Source organism: Uncinocarpus reesii, genomic scaffold (genome assembly GCF_000003515.1).
Source record: "Uncinocarpus reesii 1704 scaffold_1 genomic scaffold, whole genome shotgun sequence".
Classification (NCBI taxonomy): Eukaryota; Fungi; Ascomycota; class Eurotiomycetes; order Onygenales; family Onygenaceae; genus Uncinocarpus; species Uncinocarpus reesii.
Window position 1 is genome coordinate 1,755,274 of NW_003052500.1, and position 24,359 is coordinate 1,779,632.

At 49.2% G+C, this 24,359-nt stretch overlaps 7 protein-coding genes across 7 annotated transcripts in view; 3 read left to right on the forward strand and 4 right to left on the reverse strand.

Annotated features, from left to right (window-relative positions):
- Positions 1 to 67, reverse strand: part of UREG_00785 (uncharacterized protein) — a gene marked incomplete at both ends in the record, with an annotated part of 1,255 nt that extends 1,188 nt beyond the window's left edge. The window contains one exon of the mRNA XM_002541225.1: positions 48 to 67. Coding sequence (XP_002541271.1) covers positions 48 to 67 — 20 coding nt within the window. The remainder of the gene's footprint in view (positions 1 to 47) is intronic.
- Positions 68 to 344: 277 nt separating this feature from the next.
- Positions 345 to 920, forward strand: UREG_00786 (uncharacterized protein; the record flags this gene model as incomplete). The annotated part of the gene is made up of 2 exons (XM_002541226.1): positions 345 to 535; positions 593 to 920. The coding sequence occupies 2 exons, from the start codon at positions 345 to 347 to the stop codon at positions 918 to 920; spliced, it is 519 nt and encodes a 172-aa protein (XP_002541272.1).
- A 474-nt stretch (positions 921 to 1,394) lies between these two features.
- UREG_00787 (uncharacterized protein) lies at positions 1,395 to 2,703 on the reverse strand (the record flags this gene model as incomplete). The annotated part of the gene is made up of 3 exons (XM_002541227.1): positions 1,395 to 1,897; positions 1,954 to 2,085; positions 2,154 to 2,703. 3 exons carry the CDS (start codon positions 2,701 to 2,703, stop codon positions 1,395 to 1,397), a joined length of 1,185 nt encoding a protein of 394 aa, XP_002541273.1.
- An 890-nt stretch (positions 2,704 to 3,593) lies between these two features.
- UREG_00788 (uncharacterized protein) lies at positions 3,594 to 5,416 on the forward strand (the record flags this gene model as incomplete). Its single annotated transcript, XM_002541228.1, has 2 exons — positions 3,594 to 3,824; positions 3,914 to 5,416. The coding sequence occupies 2 exons, from the start codon at positions 3,594 to 3,596 to the stop codon at positions 5,414 to 5,416; spliced, it is 1,734 nt and encodes a 577-aa protein (XP_002541274.1).
- Positions 5,417 to 7,275: 1,859 nt separating this feature from the next.
- Positions 7,276 to 14,393, forward strand: UREG_00789 (acetyl-CoA carboxylase; the record flags this gene model as incomplete). Its single annotated transcript, XM_002541229.1, has 5 exons — positions 7,276 to 7,428; positions 7,507 to 7,677; positions 7,744 to 7,838; positions 7,893 to 13,557; positions 13,611 to 14,393. 5 exons carry the CDS (start codon positions 7,276 to 7,278, stop codon positions 14,391 to 14,393), a joined length of 6,867 nt encoding a protein of 2,288 aa, XP_002541275.1.
- A 525-nt stretch (positions 14,394 to 14,918) lies between these two features.
- On the reverse strand, positions 14,919 to 18,958 carry UREG_00790 (uncharacterized protein; the record flags this gene model as incomplete). Its single annotated transcript, XM_002541230.1, has 2 exons — positions 14,919 to 14,995; positions 15,076 to 18,958. The coding sequence occupies 2 exons, from the start codon at positions 18,956 to 18,958 to the stop codon at positions 14,919 to 14,921; spliced, it is 3,960 nt and encodes a 1,319-aa protein (XP_002541276.1).
- Positions 18,959 to 19,382: 424 nt separating this feature from the next.
- On the reverse strand, positions 19,383 to 24,307 carry UREG_00791 (uncharacterized protein; the record flags this gene model as incomplete). Its single annotated transcript, XM_002541231.1, has 2 exons — positions 19,383 to 21,379; positions 21,490 to 24,307. The coding sequence occupies 2 exons, from the start codon at positions 24,305 to 24,307 to the stop codon at positions 19,383 to 19,385; spliced, it is 4,815 nt and encodes a 1,604-aa protein (XP_002541277.1).
- Between the last annotated feature and the right edge of the window lie 52 nt (positions 24,308 to 24,359).

Here is a 24,359-nt window from a genome sequence, read left to right on the forward strand (position 1 = left end):
CGGAGGTGGCGGGCTGCGGCTTCTGAGGAGCTAGATTCAGGCCATACGAGAGAGTTGGCGGGGCCATCGTGCACGGATAATAAGGCTGAGTCCCATGCGATTACAAATTTTGTATTCGTCACTCGCCCTGATTCGTAGTTGTCTTGGGGATAGATAGCAACGGCTCAAGGGATGAATTGAATGCGGGCGGAGGAAACGCCCCAGCGCCCAAGATCTCTATCACGTGATCCTTTTTTAAGGTCCCCGGTCTGCAGTCAACACAGGACAGTAGAGGATCAATTTGATATCGATTCCAGAGTATTTGGCGAATTGCCTGAAGACTCTCAACAAATTTCAAATTTAGAATGTCCTACTACTTTATCATTTTATCACCAACCGACTCGCCACTCTTCAGCCAGGCCTTTGGTACATCAAAAGGGGGTGGTGATGGCGTCCCAAGATTCCGCTTCCCTGACGGCTCAAGATTCATGAACCAGTTCATCGTCCATGCCAGTCTGGATATCGTAGAAGAAGTACAGTGGACTAATGGCGCCATGTATACTCCCCCAAATTCCGGTTGCACAGCCTTTCAAATCTAATCCAATCTCAATAGGTATCTCAAGCATATCGATACCTATCCTCCCGCATCAGCCTACGTCTCCGCCTTCCTAACCGGCTCCGGCGTACGCTTCCTCCTGCTCCATCAGCCTCTTCAGCCCTCACCCTCTACAGCCCTCGCCGGCACCAGCCGCGCGTCTTCCTCGTCGATTGCGAATAATCCCACATCTCCACAGACCGAAGAGGCAATACGCCAGTTCATGAGCGAAGTGTATGAAAATTGGGTCAAAACTGTCATGAGCCCATTTTACCAAAGGGGAAAGGACATTACAAGCCCTGTATTTCGAAGCAGGGTGCTAGCGGCGGGGAAGAAGTGGTTATAAGCCTGTTTAATATGACTCGGCGTAATGTATTTTGGGCTTGGTGGTGAGGAGCCGTATCACGGGCTTCAGTATGGCATTAGGGGAGCATGTGGTGGGAGTTGAAAACACTAGGATCACGATTTGTCTTTGGCCTTTTATGTTTGATGACTTGCTTTTTCGTGGACTTTCAGTTTGGTCAGATGAGTCCGGCAAATACGGCGAGATATGATACCCCTTGACGTCAAAAGATTATTGTTAGGTACTAAGTGTAGACAGAATTTACCCACTTGTGCCAACCCATTCTCCAAATCGCTGCAAAACACACCAGATAACAATGCGCAATAGCTAATAATATACAACAGCAGAGGTCCCGTTGACCAAAAGAACCGCAAAACTAAAAAAGGGGAATCCTTCGGCACCTTCGTGCTTTCGCACCCAAAAAGGTTATCCCATTAAATGGCCAAATAAATGACGTATTATTAACTGCTCACATGGTCATGTAGCCATTTGTGGGGCAAGTCTTTTGACGGTCGTTGACCTGAAATTTTCCACTGCCCGTACAATATCATCAAGCTTGCCTACGGCGCCAAGAACACCTCCTTCTTTCTTGATCGACTCGCAAACACTTATATGCGAGTTCGGATCGTGTGCTATCGTTCCGTCTTCCAACAGGAGACAGTCAAACCCGCGATCGGTGGCCTCTCTCATTGTAGTAGAAACGGCTACATCCGTCATTAGGCCAGCAAGAACAAGGTTCTTCACGCCTTTATTTCGTAAAAGAAGCTCGAAATCTGTGTGTGTGAAAGCACCCCTACCAGGCTTGTCAATTACTGGCTCGCCGGGAATAGGGTAAAGCTCCGCTATAGTATCATGCCCCGGCTCCCCGCGAATTAAAAATTTCCCAAGAGGGCCGTCTGCGCCTATGCCAGCGCCGGAGGGATTGTTGCGAGATCTGAAATTCTCTCTGGTTGAGAGAGTAGAAAGATCACGGCGGTGGCCTAAGAAAGATTAATAACTTTGGACTATTGGACAACGACGCTTCGAAAAGACATACCTTCACGGGTGTGATAGACAGGAAATCCTGAACTTCGAAATGCGCTTAACAAACGTTGTAATCTTGGCACAAGGATCTGGGCGGTTGCGACATCGTAGCCCTGGTACTCCATATAACCCCCGTGTGAACAAACTGCAAAAGTGGCGAGTTAGCATGTCAAGGAGGTCCTGGACTACACAATACTATTAATATGCACGTACAGTCGCGCTGCATATCAATAACAACCAAAGCAGTCATAAATGGGGTGAAAGTCGCGTCATGCGGCCAGTCATACGGAATCGCGTTGACTTGGCCCTTTTTCACTCTACTTTGAGGAGCCGGTCGGGGCTTTTCAGTGACCGGGCCGTGATTATGAGTTGGGTTCAGAACCGTGAGCGTCCAGATGCCCGGGTTTCCCGCAGCAACCATCATGAAAGGACAATCCATAAGACGGGACGTTCTTTTCCGTTTCCGTGTCTCTTCCGTCAGCCCATTCCGCGGCCTGTATTGGCCACCGCGGTCACATCGTAACCACACCTTCGCTGTCCGGCCGGGCTTCTTTTCTGTTGGAGTGCTCGAGGATTTCACTACGACATTGTAACCGTGGGCCTTTCCATGGGCTTGAACGGCCGCGAGTAGAGTAGCGCGGTCTGGATATGTGCCCTCTGGCGGTGGAAGCAAGTCCATGGAGATGTCAGGTATATCCTGGAGGTCACTAGGAGCATCGAGGCTCAAATCGGTTGTGTCTGCCATGGCGCCGGTGCCGGCCATGCCGGGACAAACTGAGAGCTTCCACTAGGCTCCATTAGCATGAGACAACGAGTCCGAGGGAGAGTTTGGATGTCAAGAGAAACAGGCGCGGCTTAGCGCTGGGAGGTCCATCAGCCATGGGGCCAAGATGGAACCGTGCGTGGTGATAGGAGAGGTGTGTTCAAAACAAAGGAGAGATGCGCATCGTGCAGGGCAAACGACGGAGAGAAAAGTGGAGTGAAGTGACCAAAAGAGACAGCGGGTATACAAAGCGTGGAAATAGAAGACCTACCAGAGCAGATTCAGATGGATTCGCAGGGCCTGATGTCAGATGCGGATGGATTGCGGTGTCGACGATAGGCCGCCCGTAATGTGCACGTCACTTTGCCTTCGATCTCAACGTCAAAAGCGGCTAGCCGTCAGGTGACCGCGGATGGGCAGCGCGCTAGCCCGATCGGGATTGACGCCGTTGTCGTGGCTGCAGGATTACATAAGCGCATGTGAACCCCAAACATCATGCCTGACCCGAACGCAATAACGAGGATGCACCCGGGACGATACCGTCAACAAACAACAAACCATGGTCCGGAACTAAGGAGTCAGAACGGTAGGTCAGCTTTGAGAGCGTCTTTTTGTCCGTGACGAGCAAGTCAAAGGGGATTTCGACGTGCGCTCCATGTCCTCAGCATAGTCTGCTCGCTGTGGTCGGCACCCTCCTTTCATCATCGCCTGTTTCATCTCCCTCCGTCACGGCTGGGATCCCCTATCACGACTGAACTGCGGCGACGTACCGAGATCTTTTACCCAAAATACTTGAAAGGAGCCCACCACCGCTTCTGCTTTGATTCTCCATAGCCTACCCACGGATATTCTTGATCTCGGTTCCCCCAGCCAACGTCCTGGTGATCGCGATGCCTGACGAACCACCATCTTCATCGCTCAAGAACTCTACATCTTCTGACGAGGCCATTGCCTACTACAAAGCTCAATATGAACAGTTGGAGGTCGAGCTCGCCGAATTCCAGGCCTCCAGTCGAGAGCTAGAAACAGAGCTAGAGAAGGACATCGAAGCTTCGGAGAAGAGGGAAAGGAAGTTGAAGGAGAAAGTGGAAAGCTTGGGCTATGAAGTCGAGGAATGGAAGGTGAGAACCCTTGACTTTAGGCTGGCGTATCCGTTCTTTCAGCGCTATGTGCGGTCGCATCTTCCGAAAGATCCCACTGACTCTCACAGACAAAATACAAGCAGGCCAAGGCGGAGGCCAACTCGGCGCAAAATCTCCTCCAGAAGGAAATAACTACTCTGCGAGAAACAAATCGAAGCCTTCAACTGAAGCTACGTGATATCGAAGTAGCTAACGATGACTTTGAGCGCCAAGCTCGACATACCACCTCCTCTCTGGAAGATCTCGAGTCAAAATACAACGTCTCAATCGAGCGGGGAGTGCTTTTGGAAGGGGAAATCAAAAATGGAGAGCAGGAGCGCGAATCGCTACGCATTGAAAACCAGCGCCTGCGTGACGAGCTCTCTGATCTAAAAGTTGAGACGCACATTGTCCAAGAGAAGCTTCGCAAGGCGGAGTCACTGAAGAGGAGGGGAAGGGACTTTTCTATCTCTTCAACTATCTCCAACCTACATCCGCTAGAAGATTTGGAGCGCTCGCCAACCACAACTACCACATCCTCTCCCTCCATCGTAACCCCGCCGGCGAAATCTGTTTCTTCTGTGAACTCTGACGCAGTCACTCCACCGTCACCACCTTGCTCCGAAAGATCCGCTGAGGTGGATAAGGCACCCGCAACTCCCACCCTCTCGCGGCCGAGAACTTCGATTTCAGATCTTAAATCCTTTCAAAAACCTTCATCGCAGTCACGGCCTCCGCGACACTCTCGCGGAGCCCCCCCTCCTGCCTCGAATGGACGAGGTGCGCCCACCTTGTACTACCGTCGGTCTACATCGAATTCCCAGTCGCCTCATACTACGATTCCCAAATCGGGTTCACTTTACCAAATTCGTGGCCTCATCGGCAAGATGCAAAAACTTGAGGAAAGGGTACATTCAGCCAGGTCGAGGCTTCCTGCACCAAACGGTACCCCACCAAAAATGTCACCAAGGGCCAGCACAATGCTTGCACAGGCTTATATTCCCTCCACTGTCACCATGCGAAATGCAAGGAAGCGCGTAAGCGGGGGCATTTCTAGTACTAGGGAAGGCGACATCACTCCATCACGCATCGGTCCAAGCCCATTCGGCATTCCACAATCAACGCCTTCTCGGTCGCGAACCGTTGATAGTAGGCCAAGTAGCCGTACGAGCGCCTCTAGCCGTTACTCCAACAGCCAGATTTCAGGCCCTATCCCATTTCGCCGGCCTGAAAGCCGCCAAAGTCTAACCAAAACGCCAGTCGCAACGCATTCCACAACCAGCGAATCGGAAGGCAGGCGGCCAAGATCATCACTCAGCAATTACAACCCGTCGACCACCATGTCGTACATTGATGAAGATGGCGCAGAAGTCTCAACGCCAACGTCTCGGCCTGCTACTATCAATACGCGACAGTTTCCGCCGTCAAGCATTCCGGCACCTCCGAGCCACAGGAAGAGGCAGAGCGCGGGATCAACGGCATCATCAATCTCGCATGGGCGACACATTAGCGTGAATTTAGACCGCCGAGAAGGTGAAATGATATCACCGGAGCGGAAGAACGACATCAACGCATTTGGAGAGACATATTGATTCCTGAGCTCTGTCTGCGCACGTACATGTCTCAACCTCCTTGCTTTTCTCTTTTTTTCCTTTCCTTTTTTCCTCGGGACCACTGCTCATGGCGCTATGAATTTTACGGCTGGCATATATCCTCCTTTTGTTAGTTCAGGTCCAGGGCGCTATTAATCACACTTCCCTTTAATGTGCGATATGAAGATTTTTTTCCCACACTTATTTAAACTGCGATATGGGATGGATTAGGCATTGCTGGCTGCCTTTCCGGAGTTTGGCAGTGGAGTCCTTGTTCACAGGAGATTAGGAGGGTCCCGTGTTTACTTTCCTTTATAAGCTTCATAAACCACAACTTAGACCCCGGCAGCTCTGTTATTGCTTTTGCTGGTAGCGGGCAGTGGTTTGCTTTTCTTTTGTACCAGATCAAATCCGCGTCGGTGTGTATATCACTGCACTTAGTTTCTCGTCGCTCGCTTTATTCCATTTGTTTAACTTTTTTCCCGCACCTCCCCAGAAGGGTCTAGAGTGTCGAATTGAAAGATCGAGGTCAATTTAAACTTGTAAAGACTGGGAGGTAATAAATCTTGGTTTATATAGTTTAAACCCAACCTTTGGCGCCAGAATCTCGCAGAAGCGGTGGAGTTTTCAGATCCCGCCGCCCTGTCACCACCGCCCACTTTATCAGATGTCTGCGGAGCTTGTGATTGGTCGAGATCGATTTAAGCTCCGACGCCTGCACTAGTCCTGTTTAAGCAAGGCTGAAACAGGAAAGTTCGACTGCAGTTTTTGTTGGGGTGGAAAGAATGCGGTGGGCAGCCAATCAGAGCGATGGAAAGGTCCCGCTTTGGCACTGAGGGCGAAAGATCGGCTGATGCTGGGATGGAGCTTTGAAAATACGGAGATGGCAGAATTAATTCATGTGTGCATATTTCTTACGTGAGATCTCAACAAGGTGGGGGCATTGGTTAAGGGGTTGGGTTGGGGGGAAAAGGGGGAGCAGGGTGGTGGAAGGCCCTTGCGAGGCTTATGTGGTTTGAGTGACATTTGGGGAGGATGGCATTGGCGGAAATATGGTTTCGAGGGCTGTTGAAGGTGTGTTGGTGCATCGGCGACTTTCTTTGAGCTGAACTGAGGTGACAGAGGAAGGATTGAATGGGCTGGCGGGTGCAGGCCCTTGAAGCTGGAGGAAGTGTTGCATCAAAGAGCGATGTGTCTGTTTCTTCTCCTTGGACAAACAGTTGTTTCGAGGACAGATGAAGATTCTATCCTAAAGCTGCGTCAACAATTTGTTGAAATGTTGTGACCGAGCTGTAAAGCCATACCAAGGACCCAGGACTTGATGACGTAAATTACACTGGAAACCAATCAGAACCCCTGGATGCGGACGGAGCGGCTTCCCACGGTACGCAGTTGTGTATTTCCGCGTTTTAATTACAGGCTTTCAGGTACCAGCGGAACGGAGGATGGAGTGCGGTTTTCTGTGCTGAACCTTCCTCAGCTCTCTTCAACGACATCTCTTCCACCCTCTCCCGCTCCTTGACTTCCTCTCATTCAGTCTCCATACCCTCCCTTCTTCTTCTCTTCCTTCTCACCCGCCGTCTTTTGGGAGGCAGCTTCGGTTTGATTGTGCTCCTCCGAACAAACACCAATTCTTCTATGATTCTTATCTCGCGGATGAGCATCACGGCGGGTCGGGTTTTGCGGTGCTAATTCGGCGCATTTATTTCGATTCTACTACGCGTTGATACTTTGGAAATAAAGGATTTCGATTCCAGCTTTGACACTATTACGCTACTCACTGCGCTGTCGGATTCGGAGCATTGTGCTGGTGTTTCAATAGAACCTCGTTACTCAATAATCCCCTTAGATTAATCACCATGCCAGAGACCACGAATGGCTATGGCAGCTCCTATGCTGCAAAGCACAACCTTCCCTCGCATTTTATTGGCGGTAACCGCTTAGATCTCGCTCCGCCAGGTGCGGTCAAGGATTTCGTTGCCCAGCATGATGGTCACTCTGTCATTACTTCTGTACGTGCTTCTCGGCAACGCGTCTCTAGTTTTATCACTTGTCGTAAGCTTGAGGCACTAACTTTCTCTTTGTTTTAGGTTCTGATTGCGAACAATGGTATTGCTGCGGTGAAAGAAATCAGATCAGTCCGGAAATGGGCCTACGATACATTTGGTGATGAGCGCGTTATTCAATTCACGGTTATGGCCACCCCGGAAGATCTTGAGGCAAATGCAGATTATATTCGAATGGCTGATCGATATGTGGAGGTAATGAACTTTGGATTGTGAACTTGGAAGTTGTGGAGGATCTAGAGGCTAATTGTGGTACGATAGGTTCCGGGAGGCACGAACAATAACAATTTCGCCAACGTCGAGCTTATCGTCGATATTGCGGAGAGAATGGGTGTCCATGCGGTGTGGGCTGGCTGGTAAGAAACACTTGTAGCCACGGGTTTGCGCGCATATTCTTAACAGACTTTTAGGGGCCACGCATCTGAGAACCCAAAACTTCCTGAATCTTTAGCGGCTTCGCCAAAGAAGATCATTTTCATCGGCCCTCCCGGGTCAGCTATGAGATCGCTTGGTGACAAAATCTCCTCTACTATCGTCGCGCAACATGCTGGGGTGCCGTGTATCCCGTGGTCCGGTACGGGAGTCGATGAAGTTAGAGTTGACGATAATGGCATTGTTACAGTTGAGGATAGTATTTACGACCTTGGATGCACACATTCCCCACAAGAAGGCTTGGAAAAGGCCAGAGCTATTGGTTTTCCCGTCATGGTTAAAGCCTCGGAGGGAGGTGGTGGAAAGGGTATTCGTAAAGTGGAGAGGGAGGAGGACTTTGTCAACCTCTATAACGCCGCTGCAAGTGAAATACCCGGGTCTCCCATCTTCATCATGAAACTCGCTGGGAATGCCAGGCATCTAGAGGTCCAGTTGTTGGCTGATCAGTATGGCAACAACATATCCCTTTTCGGTAGGGACTGCTCCGTTCAACGTCGTCACCAAAAGATTATTGAAGAGGCACCTGTCACTATTGCGAAACCGGCTACTTTCCAGGCCATGGAACGAGCTGCGGTGAGGCTCGGAAAGCTCGTCGGATATGTCTCGACAGGTACCGTGGAATATTTGTACTCCCACGCCGATGACAAGTTTTATTTCCTAGAGCTGAATCCACGATTGCAAGTTGAACATCCAACTACCGAGATGGTCACTGGAGTTAATTTACCAGCTGCCCAGCTTCAAATTGCTATGGGTATCCCCTTGCATCGAATCCGAGATATTCGACTCTTGTACGGCGTTGATGTCAACACCAGTTCAGAGATCGATTTTGATTTCGCCAACGAGGATAGTCTTAAAGCTCAGCGACGCCCTCAGCCAAAAGGTCACACCACAGCCTGCCGTATTACCTCCGAAGACCCCGGCGAAGGCTTCAAGCCATCTAGCGGAACAATGCACGAGCTCAACTTCCGCAGCAGCTCTAATGTGTGGGGTTACTTCTCTGTTGGGACTTCTGGTGGCATTCATAATTTTTCCGATTCTCAATTTGGTCATATCTTCGCCTATGGAGAGAATCGATCGGCATCTAGAAAACACATGGTTATGGCTCTGAAAGAATTGAGTATCCGTGGTGACTTCCGAACCACTGTCGAATACCTCATCAAACTTTTAGAAACCCCTGCTTTCGAAGACAACACCATCACCACCGGCTGGCTCGACGAACTTATCACCAAAAAACTAACCGCCGAACGCCCAGACCCTGTTGTCGCGGTTATTTGTGGAGCTGTTGCTCAAGCTCACGTAGCAAGTGAAGCTTGCATTGCGGAATACAAAAAGGGCCTTGAAAAGGGTCAAGTACCAGCCAAAGATGTCCTTAAAACAGTGTTCACGATTGATTTCATCTATGAGGACACCAGATACAAGTTTACCGCGACTAGGGCAAGCTCCGATAGCTATCACCTGTTTATAAACGGATCGAAATGCTTGGTTGGCGTCCGCGCCCTGGCCGATGGCGGACTTCTTGTTTCGCTAAATGGACGAAGCCACAATGTGTACTGGAAAGATGAGCCTGCTGCCATTCGCTTAAGTGTGGATGGCAAAACTTGCCTCCTTGAAGAAGAAAACGACCCCACGCAACTTCGAACACCTAGCCCAGGAAAACTGGTGCATTATACCGTGGAAAACGGGGCGCATGTTAATGCCGGTGAAGTCTTTGCCGGAATTGAAGTCATGAAGCTATATATGCCTTTGATTGCTCAAGAAGATGGTGTCGTACAATTCATCAAACAGCCTGGCGCGACCCTGCAGGCGGGAGATATTCTCGGTATCCTCACATTGGATGACCCGTCCAGAGTGAAACATGCTCAGCCGTTCCTCGGACAAATGCCAGATATGGGTCTTCCTCAAGTTGTGGGTAACAAACCGCCGCAGCGGTTTAAGCTGCTCCACAATATCTTGCAAGACATCCTCCTTGGCTTTGATAATCAAGTTATTATGTCTCCTACGTTGGCAGAATTAGTTGACGTATTGAGAGAGCCTGACTTGCCATACGGCGAATGGAATGCACAGGTTTCTGCGCTTCATTCCCGAATGCCACAGAAACTTGATGCCCAGCTGACTCAAGTGATTGAAAAATCGAAAATCCGAAAATCCGACTTCCCTGCTGCGCTTTTGATGAAGACGTTCACTCGCTTCCTAGACGACAATGTTTCTCCTGCGGACGCTGAATCACTAAAGGTCACGCTGGATCCTTTAATCCAAGTAATTCAGGACTATAGCGAGGGTTTGAGAGTCCATGAATACAACGTGATCGCCGCCCTTCTGGAGCAATATTGGAATGTAGAGCACCTTTTTGCCCAGAGAAATATCCGCGATGAGGACGTGATCCTGAAATTGCGAGACGAACACAGAGACGACATTGGCAATGTGATCCAGACCGTGCTTTCCCACTCCAAGGTTGGTGGAAAAAACAATTTGGTGCTCGCGATTCTTGAGACATACCGACCAAATAAACCAACTACCCCGAATGTTGGGAAGTATCTGAAGCCAATACTGAAGAAACTGGCAGACCTTGAATCCAGAGCTTGTGCTAAGGTCGCCTTAAAAGCTCGAGAACTCCTTATTCAATGCGCTTTGCCGTCTTTGGAAGAGCGTATGGCTCAGATGGAACATATTCTACGATCTTCTGTCGTTCAGTCGAAATACGGTGAGACCGGATGGGATCATCGAGAACCCGATATTGACGTGCTCAAGGAGGTTGTGGACTCCAAGTACACAGTCTTTGACGTCCTTCCTCTTTTCTTTGGCCATCAAGATCAATGGGTTTCATTAGCAGCTCTCGAAGTTTATGTTCGTCGGGCTTATCGGGCTTATGATCTCCAAGGTGTTCAATATCACAATGACCAGGACAGCCCATTCTTCATTTCATGGGATTTCGTCCTGCGAAAAGTTCCACAGGCAGAATTCGGAATGCACAGTGCTTCGACTAACCCATCCGTCCCGAGCACCCCGACTACAGAAAATAACCCATTCAAAAAGATCAGCTCCATCAGTGACATGTCGTATTTAGTCAATAAAGCTGGAAACGAACCGATCCGAAAAGGTGTGTTGATTCCTGTGCAGTACTTTGACGAGATTGAGGAGGTACTTTCTCGGGCTTTGGAAGTGTTCCCACTATCAGACCGTGTTCATAAATCCGGCTCAAATAACGCTCTCGACTTGGCTGCGAAACGGAAGCCACTACCACGACCTGAACGCGATGAACTTATCGGCGTTTGCAATATCGCTATCCGTGATATGGAGGGTCTTGACGACAAGGAAGTTGCTTCCCGACTCAGCAAGATTATGTCAGATTATAAGGACGAATTGCAGGCTCGCCGTGTTCGAAGGATAACATTTGTCTGCGGCCACGGGGATGGAACCTACCCTGGATACTTCACTTTTAGAGGCCCTTCATACGACGAAGATGAGAGCATTCGTCACAGTGAACCCGCCTTGGCCTTCCAACTTGAACTTGGCCGTCTGTCCAAATTCAATATCAGCCCTGTGTTCACGGAGAATAGAAATATTCACGTTTACGAAGCAATCGGAAAAGGTCCCGCCAAAGAGGCGGCCTCTGATAAACGATATTTCACCCGTGCTGTTGTCCGACCCGGCCGTCTACGAGACGATATACCCACAGCAGAATATCTGATCTCCGAAGCGGACAATCTGATGAACGATATTCTGGATGCTTTAGAAATCATCGGAAATAATAACTCTGACTTAAATCACATTTTCATCAACTTCACGCCGGTTTTCCAGCTTCAGCCATCTGACGTGGAACAAGCGCTGGCAGGCTTCTTGGAACGATTCGGTCGACGCCTTTGGCGCCTCCGTGTCACTGGAGCCGAAATTCGAATTCTTTGCACTGACAATACCACCGGCATGCCTTATCCTCTTCGTGTTGTGATTACCAATACATCAGGGTATATCATTCAAGTTGAGATGTATGTGGAAAGGAAATCTGAAAAAGGAGACTGGGTATTCCATAGCATTGGTGGTACCACCAAAATTGGGTCAATGCACCTTCGTCCAGTGACTACGCCCTACCCGACGAAGGAATGGCTCCAGCCTAAGCGTTACAAGGCTCATTTAATGGGAACCCAATACGTTTATGATTTCCCTGAACTTTTCCGACAGGCCTTCCAAAATGCTTGGGCTGACGCTGTCGCTTCTCAGCCGTCACTCGCCGACAAGCGGCCTCCTCAGGGCGGATGTATGGACTACAGTGAGCTCGTTCTCGATGATTCCGATCACTTAGTCGAAGTTTCCCGAGAACCTGGAACCAACACTCACGGCATGGTTGGTTGGATTATCACTGCAAGGACCCCAGAATATCCCCGTGGTAGACGATTTGTCGTTATTGCTAACGATATCACCTACCAAATTGGCTCTTTCGGGCCACAAGAAGATAAGTTTTTCCACAAATGTACCGAACTTGCGAGAAAACTAGGCATCCCACGAGTCTATCTGTCGGCCAATTCTGGTGCTCGTATCGGCATGGCTGAGGAATTGATGCCACACTTCTCTGTTGCTTGGAACGATCCCGAGAAACCAGAAGCTGGGTTCAAGTACCTTTACTTAACACCGGAAGTTAAGAAGAAGCTCGACGAGCGAAAGACGAAGGATGTCATCACTGAACTCGTTCATGACGATGGTGAGGACCGGTACAAGATTACCACTATTGTGGGCGCCAAAGATGGACTAGGTGTTGAATGCTTGAGAGGTTCTGGTCTCATCGCTGGCGCAACCGCGAAAGCCTACGAAGATATATTTACCATTACTCTTGTGACGTGTCGCTCCGTCGGTATTGGTGCCTATTTAGTTCGCCTAGGTCACCGTGCCATTCAGGTGGAAGGCCAACCTATTATCCTGACAGGCGCCCCGGCGATCAACAAGCTTCTTGGGCGAGAGGTGTATACATCCAACCTGCAACTTGGTGGAACTCAGATCATGTATAAGAACGGCGTCTCTCATATGACAGCCAACGACGATTTTGAAGGTGTTCAGAAGATTGTTCAATGGATGTCCTTTATCCCAGATCGCAAAGGCTCTTCGATCCCGATTCGGCCAAGTTTGGATCCATGGGATCGTGATATTGCGTACTATCCACCTCCTAAGCAAACCTATGATGTGAGATGGCTCATCGGCGGTAAGGAGGATGAAGAAGGCTTCCTCCCCGGTTTATTTGACAAAGACTCATTCCAGGAAACGCTTGGAGGCTGGGCTCGAACTGTCGTGGTCGGCCGTGCTAGACTCGGCGGAATTCCAATGGGTGTCATTGCGGTCGAAACTCGTTCAGTGGACAATGTCACCCCGGCCGATCCTGCTAATCCGGATTCTATGGAAATGGCCACAACTGAAGCCGGCGGCGTCTGGTACCCCAACTCAGCCTTTAAAACCGCCCAAGCTTTGAAGGACTTCAATTATGGCGAACAACTTCCAGTTATGATCTTGGCGAATTGGCGCGGTTTCTCGGGTGGCCAGCGTGACATGTACAACGAGGTCTTGAAGTATGGTTCCTACATCGTCGACGCGCTTGTGAAATATGAGCAGCCTGTTTTCGTTTATATTCCACCGTTTGGCGAGCTTCGTGGTGGCTCATGGGTATGTATCTTTTCATTTTTACGTATTAGTCAGCCTACTAATCTACTGTTCAGGTCGTTATCGATCCTACCATCAACCCGGACCAAATGGAAATGTATGCCGATGAAGATTCCCGTGGTGGCATTCTCGAACCTGAAGGTATCGTTGGCATTAAATATCGTCGCGAGAAACAACTTGATACTATGGCTCGCCTCGATCAAACCTATGGCGACCTGCGACGATCGCTTCAAGACACGTCTCTCAGCGCCGAAAAACTATCCCAAATCAAGAACAAGATGACTGAGCGTGAAAGCCAATTATTGCCTGTGTATCTTCAGATTGCACTTCAGTTTGCTGATCTCCACGATCGTGCCGGTCGCATGGAAGCAAAGGGCACAATTCGCAAACCCCTTCAGTGGAAGAATGCGCGTCGATTTTTCTACTGGCGTCTCCGTCGCCGCCTTAGCGAAGAGCTTATCCTGAAACGCATGGCGTCTGTTACTACTGAGCCGACCCTTGATAGTCCAGAGCCATCAAGAAGTCCATCTCCTACAACTTCTCCCGGAGCCGCGGAACCGACTGTTCGGGAAACTAATCTTCTGACGCTTAAGGCTTGGACAGGATTATTAGATAGGGACTTCGAAGACGACGACCGCCAAGTGTCTCTCTGGTATGAAGAAAACAAGAAGACATTGTACGACCGGGTTGAGGCGATGAAAACCAACAAGGTTGCAATGCAGGTTGCGCAGTTATTGATGGGAGACAAAGAAGGCGGTTTGAAGGGTGTGCAGCAGGTATTGAGCATGCTACCGCTGGAAGAAAAGGAAGCTGTTTTAAAATACTTAGGCAGCTCCTAAATCTGTTGAAAGTGTCAAGATAATGGGTATTCTTTCCCCCCCTTTTTTGAGTCGGGCTTGAGGGGCTGTTGAGTTTCAAAGTGGTTATTGTGCCAAAATTTGTTTACCTGGCTTACAATACGGTTGGGACTGTTTGCTTTCATCCTTTGTATGTATTAATGATGTTCTTGCGGCTATGTTGTATCTTGATTTTATTGGTATGCTTATGTTCATTTCTTTTGCGCCTTCAATTTCTTGTCTTCTTATCACATTCGATGGTATTGATAAAGAAGTAAATGAGATAATGACTTAGATAAACAGTTCTAGATCCAATTAGCCTTTAAAGATTCCAATGGGTTAAGATACATATATTCAAATTGTGGCTGAGTTTGCAAAAGGCTCTATATAATCAAGAAGTGGAAGTTCACTGTAGCCGGGGCATAATAATAAATTCTCGAATAGAGACCACCATGGATGGAGTAGATTACATGTAGTTAACAATCAAAGGCTGAGAGCGGCTGGCCAAAAGGAAACTATGGTAAAAAATCAATCATTATCATCATCATGGATAGCATCATTGTGATCATTGTTGGCATTATCATCGGATATCAAGCTAGTTGGTGCTCCATGGTACGAGAATGAGACATCAGTGCATTCACGCCTTTGTACGACGTTGGTCTCGAGACGGGGACATCCTTTATACCAGCAGTGGTCGAAGTTGTTGTTCCTGGATTCCTAACACCGGTCGTAGTAGGAGGTCCGGAACCCTGCAATGCACGTGGCGGCTCGTCTAGGCGATCCAATGCCAGTCTACCCAGCTCCAATGGTAACTGGTCTGTGACAACATTGAGATTATGTTTCGTGGGTGCTGCGGTGAAGTTTGCACGAGAGGAGGCCGCGGCGGTCATGGCGCTTTGCCAGGCTAGTTCTTCTTCACTTCCTGGAAGGGCGACACTCCTGGCGCCCAGGGTGCGGGCAATGTCATCGAGGAGGATCTCCATGGGTGCGATGTATGCGGTTCGGTTCTTTTCGGACCATGCGAGAACGTGGCCGCAGACCTGGCCAGTTTTGTCGAATACCCATGCACCAGAATCTCCGGGAACTGTGGAACAGTTTGACATTAGCAGGGAAACGGAACTGGCCTGCAGAAGAGGGTATGGTATACCTCCGAAATTGCCATCAACGCAAAAGCTGACGGAGAATGAATGCCGACCGGGCATTTTTACAAGAGTCATTGCCTTGGATATACGTCCGCTTTGCAAGCCACTTGTTCTTCCACAACATTGCACATGCAAACCTCCTAGTTCATCGACCTTCGCTACTTTGGTGAGATTCTGGAACTGGCCCTGAGGGTTTTGTTGAAAACTGCTAGACGGATGATAATTTCTTTGCTGCTGTGAAGGCGCGGAGGAAGTGGTGGCAATCGGTACCACATTTGTAGCATCGATACGCTCAGGGTCAATTTTAATGAGCGCCCAGTCAACTTCATGTTTGATTCCATCCCGGGTCCATCGTCGCAGGCCAGAAGATGCGTGGACATATCCCAGTGAGTGACATGCAAGGTGCTCATCGTCTCTATCTTCTGGGTCAGGAAAGAAGCCGTCCTCCACGTCGTCCAAAGCCGGTTGAGTGACTATGATCCGTGGTTCGTCGAAAGGGTCCACCCCTACAGTATCTCCAATTGAAGCTGCATCGTCATCAATATCAAAGTCGCCAACATCCTCCGTTTCATCGCTTGAATAGCCATCAGACAACCAGTTGTCATCAAAAGACTCGTCAATGCTTTGAGCGATAGATTGATCGTCAGCACCCTCACTGTCAGTGATTTCAAACGGGTACAGAGCCTCTGGCGGAACATCATCGCACCAAGAATAAGCGAAATCCTGATCTTGCATTTCCAGGTTCTGCGTGTAATTACCTGCCGATCGAGGAGGACAGTCGTCCTCTTCGTCCTCATCGCAGGGATTGTCTAGCATATGATGAACGGTCATTCCATAAGGCATACCATCCACGAGAATTGCACCTCCATACGAAACTGGTGGGAGGTGCTCATCTGAACGAAATGCGCCAATTGAGGCACCGCAGATAGGCCTTTGACAGTAATGAGGGTTCAAATCCATATAACTTGTGTCTGTTGCTTTGTTGTTTTTAGCCTTTTTTCGACGTCGTCGAGGTACTTTTGATCGCGTGATATCTCCTCTGATAACTATTAAATCCCAGTTTTCGCGGTCATACTCAAAGTGCTTCTTCAATGCGGCTTTTACTTTGCGCACATTTGCGCAAGTCACACAGATTGTCGTTTTGGCGGCTTCGGCAGTCTCACCGGCAACCATTAAAGTAGCACTGCAGGATTCTGTTGAATCTTTCAGAATCTTTTGGAGCAATTTGCTTAACTTTGGCATCAGTGTTTTGTTCCAGGCCTGTAAGTGGTAATCTGGTATTTCAATGTTCGACCACTTTTTGAGAGTGCGTTTGCGAACTTTTCTCTCGTTCGGTTCAGACTTCAAGTTGGATCCAGCGTGATCCATTGAGGGCACAGCTTCATTCTCAAGGTCGATGGGCACAACGGGTTCAACCGTAGGCAGACCAAGATCTTGCGGAGGTATTTCTTGGAATGAGTGCGACTCATTTTCCAAGCTCAAAGGAGGCGGGAGAGATTCTTCGAGATCGGTATCAGGAGGCGGAGCGAGTATATCGAGGCTACAACACCTAAATATAACCTTTCCGATTGTATAGGCGAAGTTCTTTGAGAAAGTGTCCCACTCGTTAGCTTTTGCCGGTTCGTTCCATGGATAATGGTACGTGTGTGGAATCCGCAAACTCAGGTCGGACATAGGTGATGTCGACAAGTGAAAATTGGGCGCATCAAGGCAGAGCTGAACCGCTTGTAAATATGCTCCTCCACACTTGGCGCCGAGTTTCTTGATGTAAACATTTTCAATCCTCGATTTGAACATAGAATTGGTATACTTCATTTTCCAGAGCCTGCTAATAGGCGTCCATAGGCCAATTTCAAGTAGGACCAGGCCTAGGCTATAAAGGTCATATGCCCATGACGATTGGTCTGCGATAATTCTTCGATCGTCCGGGTGGCGGTACATGCTAGAGGAAAGAGGTTCGGGTGGTGCGTTCTTGTTTTCACTTTCGAGTTGAACCATCGAGGTCAAGTATGGATGGCGAAAATCAGCAGGAAAGTTATCCACAGTGCCATGATTGGATACCTCGATGCCGGGAAATATCAAAACATTATGACTGCTGATATTCCCGTGAACGAGGTTTTGGCTCCGCATATGCAAAACAGCAAGAACAAGGCTATACGCCAGTTGGAAACGGATCTCGAGATTCGGAACCGGGGCTTCCTGATGATCGGTACCGGAGAGCAGGAGAGATACAAGAGGCTTGGGCTGTGTTGGGTCGGAAGGTTGCCTTGGTAGGGAGAGGATACTCGTTGGCATTTGATAAATGAATGCATAACGAGAATGCGTCATATCGATGAAATAACCCAAGAACTTCAGTAATCCAAGATGGGAGACCCTAGCATTGTCAACTAGTCGCTGGAGGGTTTGACTGAGGTGCTGCAATCTTTGCTTTTTCGGTAATACCAATGAATGCTGCATTTCCATAAGTATCGGCGAGAATTCGACCAAGACAGGAACCGAAGTGCCGTGCACTCCTTCAGCAAGGAGGGCTGGAATAGCCGACGAATGCAGGCGCCCTGTGATTCGAGAATTCGACGACGCTGCAACTGGTTCATATGGCGGGGGATTCGAAGCATGGGTGATTCCGCCATTAGAAAGGTAAAGGGCTTCACGCGCAATGTAAAATTCTTTGGTGAAGGATAAGGCGGGAAGGAGTTTTTCGTCAGGGACGACACTGTGGCTCGGAGTAGACGTGTTGACATGTAAACCAAGGCTGCTCATAGAAAATTGCTCGGAACCACCAGCTAAACGGATATCTCCTTTGTAATTATCTTTCCTTGAATGGGAATTTTTGCCTGAACCTGCTTTAGAGTCGGACGACATTGGGTACATCGACATCTTTGACACCTTTTCCGATCGGCGTAAATATGGAGAGTGAGGACTCTGTGGCTGCGATTGGTTGTTTGAGATGTTCATGGTCATATTTCGTCGAGATCGAGACAGTAGATAGAGCGTATCAATATTCGCCGTCAGCTCGTCCAGCAATACCTTGGACCTCGATATTTCGCTATCCGTCCACGTCGTCTTGACAACCCCAGTCGTCAATCCATCTGAAGAGGATTTGGGAATGTCGGGCTGCTGCATCCTCTCTGCTTCATTCAGGAGCCCCTGAATAGAAGACATGGTGCTGGCGACCACATCGCTGAAGCCAGCCTCAGCCAGGGCTTCGTCGATATCATTAGGCTGTGCCGCATTTGCATCGCTCCAATCTAGGCCCCATGCTAGCAAGCGGTCCTTTTGCGTCCGAAGACTCTGGTTAAGGGATATCAACTCTGGGTCATCATTCGGCCTTGAGGCAGTAGAGACACTTTCGCATGATGATTTGGTATCTGTATAGAGTTTCGTGAGCCGTCTCTGGAAGAACGAGCCACCCCTGAGAACTGACATCGTGGGCAAAACAGCGGGAGATTCAGTTCAGGAGAGGACAGCTGCCATCTGTGTGGAAGACGAGGAGTTAGAAGCGAGTTTTGTCTGAGGTTTTTGTCTTCAGCGAAGCAAGCATCATATGAAGTTGCCTGGACCGCGTGTTTCCACTGCGGCGGCGACGACAAGCAATGGGCGGAGGCCGGTCTGGCCAATCAGCGCGCACAGTTATTCAGCAGCCTGGCGTGTGGGGCTGCCGCATTGGGCTTAGCGACATAATGACTGTGCCACAATCGCTAGCCACAGACTCAGCCACAGCTAGATAAAACAGAACAAACAACTTATGTAAGCGGTTCACAGCGACAGATTGCATTGAATTGAATTGAATATGTACATATAGAAAACAAAACCGGAAGCTAAGGACTAAAGTGAAATGTGTTTACATAGATCATGCGGGGTTAATCATGCGCCTGGCAGCTCCCACATCTCTCGCTCGCTTTTCACCGAAATTATGCAGCCGTTCCCCTATCAAGTAGACATCATCTCTAATGCTCATGCGCCAAACGGTGATCTGGCGCCGAAGAAGATGCAACCCCCAGCCCAAAAGAACGAGGAAGAGAAACCCCGGGTAAGAATACCGGTAGACTTGCGTATGCAACGCGGCTGACTCTCCTTTGAAAACCGTCGCATTCACCAGCAGCCCGATCGGCAGAGGTGTTAGCACAGCGACCAGAGTGGCCAGAATTGCAGGTATAATAAAGGCCCTTGTTGCAAATTTGACGTCAGGGCGAAACCAGCCTTTGCGGACAATGGCTTTGAGAGCCGCAGCAGGCTGTGAATTCTCGTTTCGTAGCATAAGACGTGCCATCATCCGGGTATACAAAACACCCAGCGTCCAGTCCTGCACAAAATGAATGATGTGCGTATCCTCACTATTGAGATAGGTATGGATCGGGACAAGAAAATACAATTCGGTAATGATAGCGAAAAGTGACGGTATCACAATTGCAAATGCACCAAAGGTATATGCGAGATTGAAAACATAAGTCAGGATTTTTAACGCCCTGTGAAAGAGTCGTTTTGGCGAAGACACCAGTTGCATTTGGTGTCGCAGATAGCTGCTTCCCTGATGGCAGTGATAGATGGCGTAAACGATCCCGCCCAAGCTATAGATTCCCGCGGAGAAGGCATATATGTCGTTAATTCGGTGATCGGTCGGAATCAGAAACGAAACGATCCTTCGTCCAATTACGAGCGGCAGTATTGTGGCGCCCACTCCAGTTGTAGCCGCGAAAACCCATATCAAAAAAAGGAAAGCGGCAATCCTTGTTCTGAACTTTGGCGGAACATACACTTTCGTGAACATCTCGTTGGCTTTACCATGCAAACCTTCGTCAGAATCGGGATTGCCATCTAGCCGTTCGTTCTCTTCGTTAACTTCGAGGAATACGTTCGTTCCTTTCGGAATCCGAACCTGGTCGGATGCGGGAGTGCGGACAAATCTACCATCGCGCACGAATTTGTTTGAGTCTTGCGGTTCCATTGTCGGTTTGCTTGAAGAAGCCGATAGGGGCTGCCACCATGTCCTATTGGCGTCGTATCCTTCCTCGTCCTGCTTTCTCTCACCAAAAAGAAAGTCGGTCAACCTTAAGAACCGTGCGCACTTATGGAACCACCAGTCGTACATATTGTGTAGGACATCGGGCGGGTTGATAGATCGAATGGTTAGTGGCATGACGATATTATAGAAGAGTAAGTCCACAGGAAATTCTAGAACCGGTTCGTTTGATGACCAGTGTAACGGCAGCACTCCTCTCAGAGTCAATGATAGAGTCCACACCACACCACCCATGCAGACAACGACGAGTGCACCGTATACTAATGCACTGAACGCAATCTTTCGAAGCTGGGTTGACACGTTCCGTTCGAGGACATCACGCACAGGGTGAAAGGTCGGGTCGTCAGGGTCTCGAATGAAATCTAAAAACCTGTTAGCCAAGAGTGACGGGGACGCATGGGACAGGGGATTATATTTACAGAGGACACCATTGCGCATAATCTTCCTGCACATGGACACGAAGAGAGCAAAATGAAACATATAGCAAGTGCCAATGAACCAGTGCACGAAAAGTGATGTTAGTGGTGAACCTGTAGCAAAGGCGAACCTTGTACCAAAAGTGGCATTTTCAAATAGAGGCATGAGAGCAATATCCAACAGGATACCACAGTAAAGTGGAAAGACAATCATTTCGATGCCAATAATGAGAATCACCTTCATCACCCCACCAGCTTGGTGAAGAAGCTCGGCCACGGCGCCGTTGACTCTCGGCCCACGCGGTTCCCCAGAGAAATACGTGGAAAGCCGAAGATAAGTCAGGCCCACAAGCGATGCGAAGCAATAACCGACGAGAATGGCGATGACCCGATCTTTCGTATCCCAGTAAGCTAATCAGACTCCATGCTTGCGGGTAATGCATAATTTTTGGTTTATTTAGGCTCGAAAATCGCGGTATTTCAGTCAGATTACACCGCGTTGTGCAAGACTTTCACAATACCTGCAATAGCAGGCAGTAGTTTGGTTGAATCCACTATAGAAAGCCGTTCAAGGAGTGGCTTATTGGGGTCTTGCGCAAGTATATGCACCGGGATATCGTAAACGGCCATTTTAATGCTCTTGAAAAGAAACTGGTATATCGCCGTAATTCGAGCCTGGTGTAACCGCAAAGCTTGATGAGCCAGCACAGAAAACATCGGCACATCTGAATCGCGGAAGGTGAAAAACGTCGTCATAATACGCTTTAATCGCTGACCACTTCCATCAATCAAACTCAGTGAAGCATTGGTAATAGCATTGCTCGCAGAAAATTTGGCGAGGGCAGGGATTCTCTTTCCCAGCTGTGCTAGTGCAACCCTTATTAAAACATTGCCAATGTATACCAGGTAAGCGAAGCTTCCGATAACTGTGTCGACAAGAACGTCGGCAATGATCGACAGAAGTGCGAGAGGAATTCCAATGAATAATCGTATCGGGTTCGTCAAGAGAACTAGAGCAATCTTGCCCCATAGGTAAGGAAGCCAAATGCCCACTGTCACTGTAAACGAAATGAGGAGAGCGCTAAAAACTCCATTTTGCAGCAGGCCAAATATTGCCCCATGCATTCCAATCAGCTCAAGTACGCCTTCGAGGTCGTCTGCGTCATCTACGGCATCTGCATCGTTACCTCCCTCGTTCGCAGGTTGCGCTGCGCGGTTTGCATGGTCATTGTTGCCCACTTCATTAGCATCGGGTATGCGTTGGCCATGGCGGAAAGGTACAAATGGCCGTTCTTGAGCTGGGTTTTCAACTCTGCGCTCATCGTCGTTTCTTTCATCCTCCGGGTCTCGTTGAGGGATGTTGCCCCAAAACCATTCTATCGCACGGTCTTTTAGACTTTTTGGGGGGTGCACATGAGGGATAGGGGCTTCACGTCTCAGTGATTCAGCTAATCTGGCTGGACGGACGCCTGTAACTTGAGGTGGTATCAAATGTGCAGCCGAAGGCTGTTCGTTTTCTGCACCGTTCGTTTCCCTGGCACGAAAGAGACGAGAATTTTCGTTGACGCCTGTTTGTAGCTCAGGTAACTCAATATTCGAGCGGAAATCAAAGCCATTTACGGGCAAATTATTATCGTTATTTCCAAAAATGGGCGAGGGGAGTCTTGCTGGCTCCTCAAAGGAATCATATGTTGGGGCATGACGTGAAAACGGGCTCCGGTTTTGAAGGTCACTGTCATCGTTCGGTCCAAGATCAGTGGCGGGTTCAGTTGGCTGATTGATGGGTATGGAGTCGTCCCCAAGACCTTTTGCTGTAGTATCGGCCTGGGGTAGCATTATTTCAAAATCGGGGAAATGGTAAAGGTTCTCGACTTGATCCCGGCGCGAGGATTCATCTAGGTTCAGTTTAACATCAGGATACCTTGGAAAACTTGAACTTCTCCTACGGGATAATGGAGTATCGTTCGAACCCTCGGCTCCGAAACCCCATGGATATTGGGAGTGACCGTTAAAATTCAAAGGTGGGCTTGGAGCAAACGAACCAGGGGAAGTACCCTGAGATGGACTGTCCTCGACGGCCACATGAGGGCTGATATCAGCGCTGGAGGTGAGGCTGTCGTGAACACCATTTTCGACAGCTAGAGGTGCTTCTCTGATTTCAAACGGAGGGTCTGCCGCAGGATATCTATCGTGCACGCCGTGATCAAGATTTCCACTCTGAACAGGTGCAACGATCGGTGGTACTTCTTCTGCAGGGGGGGGATCCCCAGCGTCACCATGAGCAGGTTCCGGTTCCACAATAGGATTAATTCTATTTTCCTGAAGCAATTGAGCAACTGCTTCCCGCTCACCTTCCGCGAGATTCATTGCTGGTTGTTGCTGTACGACCCATTCCCGAATAAGAAATACGTGTATGAACAGAATCACCACAAGCAGTGTGATTAATTGACCCTCCAGAGTGTCAATTAGTATATTGTTTATGGTAGGGTACGGCGTTAATTTATTCAGGAAATCAACGTCTGACAGCCATGACGGTTGCCTTAAGCGGCGAGTCGTTAATGCGGTTGCGTTGCCAGCGTCCATCGGGCTTGAAGTCGAAGTTGTAAGTACAACAGCATTAACTAGCAATCGTTTGGCAATAGAATAGATTAAAGGCTCCCCGGCGGTGAAATTTAATATCGATGAAACAGGGAACAGGAATTGCGGAATGGCAGACTCGAGGCTCGGTGGAATGGCGGCCGTGGTTGGCGACATGGGAGCGAAAACGTGAGAAACAGGCGATGTGCCCTGAGCAGCAAGGCTACTTAAGCTCTCACTAGCGGCAACTGCTGCTGTGACCTGGATCTCCTCAGATGCAGGCCAGCGCCCATCAGCAAGCCAGAATAATCCGCGCCAGACTGCCCTCATGGACCAAGGCAACCAGCCTAACCAGACAAACGCGACGAGTAAAAAGCGTAACCAAGTTAGCAGCGAGCGGCCAGCATGAACCATCAACTCCTTTAAGAATACCGGGGCGGGTAGGCTTTCAGGCATATTTGGGTCATAGAGCTTTGTGAACCGGAACGGAGTCTTGCAAAGCTCGCAATACTTCTTTTGCGAGTGTGAAAGCCATTCCATCAGGCAACTCTGGTGCACAAACTTGATACTCCCACTACATTTGCAGGGATAGAATAGCTCCTCTTCTTCCGAGCCTTCCCCCCGGCATATTCGACAGGTATCTGGCTCATCCGGCCCCCGCCCTTTCTTCCCAAAGCCGGAGGCGAACGCCGGATCTCCCATGATTTTGGGCTTCGACGCACGGTCCAGACGATTGACGGATGAGCTCGCTCCAGATTCCATCGCTGCTAACTCACGAAAACGGGTGGGCTTTCAGCAGATCGACGTGGGACCG